The sequence below is a fragment of the Trachymyrmex cornetzi genome, unplaced genomic scaffold, assembly GCF_001594075.2.
Source record: "Trachymyrmex cornetzi isolate Tcor2-1 unplaced genomic scaffold, Tcor1.1 scaffold129, whole genome shotgun sequence".
Taxonomy (NCBI): Eukaryota; Metazoa; Arthropoda; class Insecta; order Hymenoptera; family Formicidae; genus Trachymyrmex; species Trachymyrmex cornetzi.
The window spans coordinates 2,485,689-2,495,184 of NW_017295861.1; the positions used below are offsets into that span (position 1 = coordinate 2,485,689).

The following is a 9,496-nucleotide window of genomic DNA, read 5'->3' on the forward strand; positions in this document are numbered from 1 at the left end:
GGGTAAATTTTAAAAGAAAATTCTCTCCGTGTAAAGAGTAAAATCTCGCTCTTAAAAATTGACAATTAAGCCTACTTTTTTTCAACAATGGCTCAATTGTCACTCTTTAAAATTATATTCCTTTTTAAAGATTTCAAAGAGTATATATATACACGTATACTAAAAACTATTTAAAAAATATAATAACTGCAAAAGAAAAAATGTCGAATGTTCCATCCCAAATTTGAACTTGATAGCTCGGAAGGATCGCACAGATTAAAAAAAAAACGAAAAAAAGCAAATGCTAAGATTTGTCTCCTTTTCTCAATCCCTTCAGCCAAATTTTCGAGTAACAGAGCTGCTTATATGTCTATAATGATTCGTTTCCGTTTCAGCGCAAGCTCCTCGATGTCAGCCTGGGGTTCGCCGCTGGCGTGATGACGGCCGCGAGTTACTGGTCATTGCTGGCACCGGCGATCGAAATGGCAGCCGAGAGCAAGATGTACGGAGCGGAGGGCGAGTACGCGTTCGTGCCGGTCGCAGTTGGGTTTCTCGTCGGCGCGGCGTTCGTGTACGGGACGGACGTGTTGATATCCACCCTCGGCATTCAGTCCCCCAATGTGCTTTTAGCTATGCAATCAGTCGGTACGAAACAAAGACGCAAGATCATTGCGAAACTAAAGAGTGACGAGGATTTAGACGATGATTATGATCCATTACTTAACGACGTACAAATACCCGGCGGAAAAATGTACGCTCGTGTCGAATCGACCGCTATCGATGGTATCTCATTTTCTTCTCGTAAAATCGCAGTTTTTTTTTTATGTCTCTCTCTTTTTATAGGCTTGGAAAATGGGATCAGTTCGTGAGATGACACGTATATACTGTACATATATGCCTATATCTTTTTGCATACCCTTATAAAAATTTTTCACCGTTTTTACATTTCATATGGACCGTTTTTAACCGTTTCTCGCACTACTCTCGAGCACTTGCAGTGTATGGCGAAGGAACGATGACGAATATACGCGGGAATATTTTGAGGAGATTGTCCGTTTTCTAGTGAACGTATATGCGAGTATGCATATAAATATTTTTTAGTATATTTCCCATTTTTAATACTTGTTTTTTAGCCGATGAGTATTTTTGAGAACAGTCAGCTTCGTTCAATACGAAACATAGTTAAAAACACATGCATTTACTTATCATAAAAAATAATACAGGAGCATAAAAGCCAATTCGCAGGATGTACGTATAACTATATGTATTAAACAAGTCTTGTGTACATAAAACACTTTTAAGTATAAAAATTAAATATTTCGTATTTTTAAGTCTTTTTATAAAATAGTAGATAGTGTAACGTTTTTATTAGTATAATTTATTTATCTTAAACCTAATATACGGTACTTGATAAATTAAATTTTCGATAAGTGCGGCATACATTACGCTAATGATCACTTATTATTGTATGTTACGGGCAAAGTTCGCATAGTCGGCAGTGTTGACATTGCTTGAGTTGTCTACTATATAATAGGTCTGTTCTTTTTCGAAGAATTCTGGATTAATTCTGAATTAGTGCAATAAGTTAGAGTGAAACAAATTATACCTGTCTCACTCTAACTTATACATTAGTGTACACCAGTTCAGAACTTGAGGTGGAAAAAGAACAGACCTAATGTCAACATTGTCACTGACGAAATACTATTAAAGATCGACATCCTTACGGGAGTTCGTGTCCTTGTTAATATTGAAGTGATTAAGAGCAAAAAACTGATATCTCGGTAAAAAAATGTTTGTACATTAATATGTATAAATGTGTATAAACATACATAAATATTCATAAATACGTATAATCATATATGAAAAATATGTCCATACATATTCATAAATCTTTCTTTCTTTTGTAAAATTACTTTTTAGTGTAATAGAAATAACAATAGTAAGGTGAAAATAAAAAGTAATTAAAGGGATAATTTTTGTATTGTTCGTTTTAGAAAAAAACAAGTTTGGAGAAATGTTAAAAAAATTGCTCGTACACAATTGTGCATAATTTTATATATAATTTATACACATAAGTAATTTTTTTCTAAAATAAATAGTATAAAAATTAGAGGAAAGGTCCCTATTATGAGATACCAAGTTCATTTTGGGTAAATGCTAGAAGTCTATTAAGCAGAATTTAAAATAATAATATGTCATTTTGAAGGGAATTTAATAAGCTTTAAGATAACATTACATAAAATTTAATTCAAATTCCATTTTTTTTTTAATTAAAGAAATGTAAAAAGTGAGCAAATCGCAAAGTCAAAAAATTGTACTCCTAATATGAGATGCCCTGAGAAATCGATAGTAAAACGCAAAGTATCAGTATTGTAATTAAAAAACTTTATTTAATGTGTGTGTGTGTTTCTAAAATACAAACAAACACAACCAGCGTGCGCGAAAAATGAGCATGCAATAGATTATATGCAGAACTCGTTTTCAGGTAGTTGGATATATAGGCACTCGACGTTCATTCCGGTTGTCTCGTTTATTATTGTACAATAACATTTATACTTTAGCAACGATTTTCACTATAACATAGGAGCATGTGTTATTTCATATTAGGAATACCCTGGGTATCTCATATTACGATTTCCACACCTGATAATTTTACGATCATCAAATCTAACTTCTGTAATTAAACAATTCAACATATTCCATATTTTTCTATTAGTACGACCTTACTCTATCACTACATGAAGAATTTATTGCCAAATATTTATTTATTAAGTAATAAACAAAGTTTAAATGCTCATCTCAATGAAACTTGATGAAGAGTACCAATCCAAATTCTAAAATCTTGTTTTACAATAACTATAGGCATGATCTAATAATGAATTTTCTACTAAAAAGTTTTCAATCCAAGAGCAATAAATTTATGGTGGAATCAATAGATAACGTTTATTAGTTTAGCAGAAACGCCGCTATCTCATATTAGGCGCCTATCTCATAATAGGGGGCTTTCCTCTATCCTTTTAATTATTTTTAATGTGTTCACATTACTATTGTTATCTCTATTACACTAAAAAGTAATTGTACAAAAGAAAGAAGGAATATGTATGAACATGTACGGACATATTTCATAAAATTATGTATGTTTATGAATATTTATGTATGTTTATACATATTTATACATATTCATAAAAAATTTTTTACCGAGTAATATTGTACTAATTTTATGATTTATTAGTTTTGTAGACGTGCTTATCGGTATACACGCATTTAAAACTCAATAATATTCGATTTTTCTTTAAAATTGTGATTTGAGTGTTATCGTCAATGTTTAATTATCAACAAAGATGATAACTGCAGAGAAAAAATTGTAATTTTTCGGCAATATATAGGATATTATAGCTTTACAAGTATGCATATTTATTTATGGAGCATTTATGTAATAAAAAATCATGAATTTAATAATGTATTAACCAAATATTTATATAATATACATATACCATATTTTATATATGTGTGTGTATATATGTATATAATAGTTATATACATATGTGTACAGAGAATTCATATATTAAATATAATTACTATTGTATATAATAAATTAAAATCTTTTGTAAGGTACATGTAAATAAGCACAAAAGCTAATATCAACGTAGAAGTTATGTGGGTCAGTGGTAGGATGACAGCCTCGTAGCAAAGACTCGGAGATCTGTAGGCCTCGATTCGAATCCCGGCGGAGCGAGCTGATTTTTTTTTCCTCATGCTATCGGTTATGCTTTATTCAAAACTCATTATTTTAAAATATACCATGTAAGTGGTTGTTATGAGTGCTGAACGAGTATTTTATATTCGTATATACGTTTTTGCATTTCAAATTACACCTCAAATTTACACGTCAGTACATTTTTACCATTCAAAAATGCTGACCATACATTACTACGACTCAGATATAGCACTCTGTTTTAATCACTCGGTTTTAAGTTCCTGCTATCTAAAAACGCAGCCATACTTGTTTAGTGGAATGCACGTTTTCATCATTCAAATTAACCGTTTTTGCAGACTAAAAACGGGCTAAAAACGGTAAAAAATTTTTATAAGGGTTTATGTATATGAACGTCCATGTACACTCGCCCCTCTTTGCTTTATCGCAGATGTATTCGGTTCTTATTCGGGAATAAGCATTCTCTCAAATTATTATTTTCATGAAAATTATTATTAGATCGATCTGTTTTATACAATCAATATAAGTTATAATTTTTGCATGTAGCATGATCAAAAGTACTTATACAAAAATAGTAGTATGATAAAATTGATAAAGTTGCTTGATAAAGATCATGTAGATAGATTAAATTTACAATTTTAATCTGATATATTTTCTTCCAGTCTTTAATAAATTCAAGGATGAAAATATACATGATGTCCCGAAATTCGTGAATTAAAATACTACAATAAGAAAGTTTTTAGAAAATTAAATAAAAAAGTAAATTTTTATTTTCAGCAATAGTTTGTGAAATAATAAGAGTTAAAATATGGCCAATTACTGCAGGCTATATTTTGACAGACTTTTAACGTTAAAATGCACGTTTACTTAATATTACCGTGCGATTCACGTGACACGTAACTGTCCAGACAAAATCTGTAATTTGCTATATTTAAATTCTTATATCTCAGAAACTACTGCTTGAAATAAAAATGTACATATAATTTTTTTACTTGATTTTTTAAAAATCTTGCTAGGATATTTTAATTCGCAAATTTTGGGATAGTCTCTGTATAATACCTTACATGCACATTAATACGAAAAAAAAGTTATTGTATCGTTTCCTTTTAAGATAAAAATTCTTATTAAGTTATTGATTAAATTGAGATATATAAAATACTGATTTAAAATTCTAATATCTAAATATTATATATAATAAATTTATGTAGATATTATTGCTTATTCCAATTAAATATGTTATTAAATTAATATAGTATATTTTCCTTATAAGAAATGATGATATTCAATGGAAATTAGAATAGTTGATTTGTACTTATTCTAAAAATACCCCAAGCATTGTATTAGCATATAATATTCGAAATACGTGGGACTTACACACAGGTCCAATATAAATATTATAAATAAAAACAATCTAATTATATATCCGACCTAATTCAATTAAAAACAGCTAAACTGAAACTATAAACCCTACAGAGAGTGATGTGATTAAAAAATGTGAAACAACGAAAACGAAACTAAAAATATAGTTTAAATTCCTCATTAATACAAAGTGCACGTCCGCGTAAAACATTATCTAATATTATACACATTTAAATAAAAAAAATAAAATATAAACATTTTGGATCTGTGTGAACAGTTTTACGGAGTTTAAAAAAAATTAACTGATCTTATTAACCCTGCCTAAACGGATCCAATTGCAATAAATTTAATCGAAAGTATTATGTGCGTGAAGAATTCCTTTTCTTAAACCTTACACAAATTGCATTTGCATGAAGTGGTCCTGTGCTCGTGGCTCAGTTTTCGAAAATTTGCGCTGACTGGATGTGGTAAATGTTGTTGTGAATATTTAATTTTTCAGGCTTCTACGAACAGAATAGTAGACGTCGACAAATTCCCAATATAAACCGCTCATCAGAATCAGCAGAGATTGGAACCGTTTACGAAGACCCCAATAACGAAGCGAAGAATAACCAATGGCGGAGGATATTACTGCTAATTGTTGCAATTACGGTATATTTCTACAAGATAATAAATAATCATGCAAAGCACGCTTGTTTAGATTTATCTTACACGATAACTATAAAATAAATAATAATATATTTGTAACATTTCGATTGTTACAAATAGGTCCACAATATTCCTGAGGGTCTTGCGGTTGGTGTAGGATTCGGAGCAATAGGTAGTAGTGCATCAGCTACTTTTGAAAATGCAAGGTAAGTTGAAAATGCCTGCAATTTTTTAAAAATAAAGTTCACGAAGACAACGAAAACTTATACTGAATACCATGCGTAATTACAGCTTACAGCAAACAAAATATTGGATTATATTGTAAAAATACGCAAGGTATCTATATATTTATAGAAAGTCTGAATAATGTCCTTAAAAATTAAGTGCAAATCTCTGATAAAATACACGTTTGACAGATATTGGTTTTTTTATCCTACATTGAGAAAAAAATATAACAATTTTAATAAATATTTAGTTCAATATTGCCAACTAAATATTTATTTACAGTTTATTGTTTAGTAAAAAAAAATGATTGTTAAATCAAATTAACATTTCTTGTATCAAATAAATATATCTTTATATTTAATAAATATTTAGTTGGCATGTATTCAACTAAATATTTATTAAAATTAACTATATTTTTTTTCAGTGTAGTATTGATTTTAATATATTCTTATTAAAGATTAATTATTGATACAATATAAAACCACAAAAATATTTTATTGCCGATAAAAATATTATATTGCCTCAGATGATTTCATATTGATTAAATTTAATTATCAATTAAAAAGTATATGTTAATTCAAAAAAACAGGTTTCAAAAAGAAAGTAATGTGCTCCTCGTTTACGCGATGACGCGATCTATTAACAATGTTTAATAAAGACTGTACTAGTATTACATACTAGTTTCGATCAATCTCCTATTTAATTTATTAAGCGAGTCAAGAGGGTTAAGGGGATGCTAACGTGACACACTCCGGAATCGCTGTTTTACCGATTAAGTACGGCTTACGTACAATTTACAATACAAACTTATGATTTATAAAACATCGACACATTGCTACATATTACTACATTAATATTGCACGCACACATATACAATTTGTCGAAAGAAGTAATCTTCTACACTAGGTTTCTAAACTTAATTATATATATATAACGACCCGAATTGAAATTTTGCTCTTACTTTGGACCTTAATTTTAGGACGTACGAAGTCTGTTCAAAATGTTCGTGAACTTTATTTTTAAAAAATTGCAGGCTTTACTTACAAGCTACTGGTCTTTACTCCCTTCAAAGTAGTCTCTACCCCAACGAATACACTTGTCCCAACGATATTTCCATTGCTGGAAGCAGTTCTGAAAATACTTTTCTGGAATTGCTTTCAGTCCCCTTAGCGAATTTTCTTTTATGGCTTCAATTGTTCCAAATCGTTTTTCTTTCATGGGTGTTTTGAGTTTTGGGAAAAGGAAAAAGTCAGAAGGGGCCAAATCTGGTGAGTAGAGTGGTTGAGTACAGTTGTGTCCACCCACTCTACTCACTAAATTTGGCCCCTTCTAACTTTTTCCTTTTCCCAAAACTGAAAACACCCATGAATGAAAAACGATTTGTAATCGAAGCCATAAAAGAAAATTCGCTGAGGGAACTGAAAGCAATTCCAAAAAAGTCTTTCCAGAACTGCTTCCAGCAATGGAAACATCATTGGGACAGGTGTATTCGTTGGGGTGTATTCGTTGGGATGGAGACTACTTTGAAGGGGATAAACACCAGTAGCTTGTAAGTAAAGCCTGCAATTTTTTTAAAATAAAGTTCACAAACATTTTGAACAAACCTCGTATGTAGATCGACTCTAAAGATTTATAATTATGACATATGTAGACTCTAGAGATTTATAATATGTTCTAATCTAATGAATTAAACTTTTACGTTGAGCCTGTAAATGACAGTTATTGCAAAAATTTCCAATTTTTAGGTTCAAAAGAAGTTTTCTAAATAGAAGTTGTAGATTAAGTAACATTAAAAGAAGTCCTATTTGATTGTTTAAATATCAAAATAGGTTTATAAGGTTATTTAATTGAGGTTGAAAGAGATTCAAAGTAGGACTAAAATTTCGACTCGGGGATTTTCCGTTACTCATTTATTTATTTAACATCTGGTATTGTTTTTACTTTACGTATATGATATATTGCATATCTTTTTACGAAGTAAATGTTTCGGTGAATTAACAGCTTTAGTTACCGTACTGCTTTGGTTACCAAGTTCAGAATTTAAAAAGCAAAATGATCGCATTTTGCCTTGCATTTCGATTACAAAGTCGTAGTATTTATATAAATAGAATTTATTTTAATCAGTGACCAGTTTTGTATAATAAAGTACGGACGTTATTAGAGGATTATCGGACGAATCTAAATGGCACCAATAAAAGTAGTTTTATGCCGTAATAAGAGTTGGTCTTGGTTTTTTTTTCTTGTAAGAGATAAGCAACAGGTTTGTGAATTGGTGAATAATCCAAGCTAATCTAACCAGTATGCGCGTTAATAAGAAAGAGGACAAAACTTGTATCTACCAAAATCAATAAAATTATCTAATTACCTGTCGTACTAAACAAGATATCCGATATCTATGGAATGTCGTTTGAATCGATGAATCAAATCTTTTTTTATTATCTTATAGAATATAGGAGATATCTTTCGAGTGTCGTAAAATCGCTGTTATCGATCGCGAATATACCGGCTGCAAGTATACTTTTTAGAATCTCGAGCGTAAGTCTGGAATTTCGCACCAGATGGCAGCATGATAAAAGTTGCCCAACGCGCGAAAAAATTTAGACGTAACTCTTTACGAAAGGAAGCTGAAATTAGCGATACGAATCGTAAACTTTCTTAACCTGTCTCGTTTCAAGTCGCTATCGTTCGGTCTGCGTCCCAAAATGCTCGATCGATCAAAATCTCTATTAGCGAGCCATATAAAGAAGAGAAAAAGGAAAGAGATTCGAGGAGTTTCCGCATGATTTCCACGATTTCCGTCGCCATCTTTCCCCGTCCCGCCGCTCCTCGTTTCCAACTCTATTAGCGTCAATAAGCAGGACAGAGCAAGTAAGTGCAAATTTCGCGTTTGATTTCGACAATCCTCAACGACACTCCGATACGGCGACGTATGATCCACGGTACCATTCGCGTTTACGCATTATGTCGATGCTATATGCCGTGAGGAGCGATTGACGAAAGCCGGCTTGGCCGCGCGGCGCGGCGTGGTAGGAGGTCCCCATGAATGAGCTCTATGGTGGTCGACCGCGGCTGCCAGTTGGAGGCGAAGTTTATTGGCTCCGGTCGGTGCTTGCCTGTGGCGCGCGGGCGCGCAGGGAGTGAAGGGCACGTGTGGCCCTGGAATCCGACGAGCCCTAGGCGCCGCGCATTCCATTCCAACGTTCCCCCCTCCCCCCCCCCTCCTCTCTCTCTCTCTATCGCTCCGCTTACCTACCTACCTCGCGCCTACGTGTTCCGCTTCTTCTTTCGCGCTGCTGTTCTCCCTCCTCGCCCCGCGCCAGCTCGCTCCGACTCTCCGTCCTCCGGCCGGTGTCTTCGAACTCGCTTTCTTCCCTCGAGTCGCGGTTACTTTTCGAGAATTTCATCGCGTACGTCGCGACGACTCACGTCGCGTGCGACTTTACGGAATCTTCCCAAGGGAAAATTTCTAGAGATTTACGGAGATCTCTTTTGGTAATTACAGTGGAACCCAGAATAACTGACTTCGTATTATCTGATTCCCTCGGTTACCTTCGCTCGAGCGCTCGCTCT

At 32.7% G+C, this 9,496-nt stretch overlaps 1 protein-coding gene across 3 annotated transcripts in view; it reads left to right on the plus strand.

Moving 5' to 3' along the window:
• Nucleotides 1-9,496, plus strand: part of Zip48C (Zinc/iron regulated transporter-related protein 48C) — a 49,974-nt gene that overhangs the window by 10,492 nt on the left and 29,986 nt on the right. For 2 of the 3 annotated variants that reach the window (XM_018522299.1, XM_018522301.1), the window contains exons 2-4: nucleotides 375-762; nucleotides 5,553-5,704; nucleotides 5,822-5,907. In XM_018522299.1, coding sequence (XP_018377801.1) covers nucleotides 375-762; nucleotides 5,553-5,704; nucleotides 5,822-5,907 — 626 coding nt within the window. The remainder of the gene's footprint in view (nucleotides 1-374; nucleotides 763-5,552; nucleotides 5,705-5,821; nucleotides 5,908-9,496) is intronic. The other variant, XM_018522300.1, reaches the window with a different exon arrangement.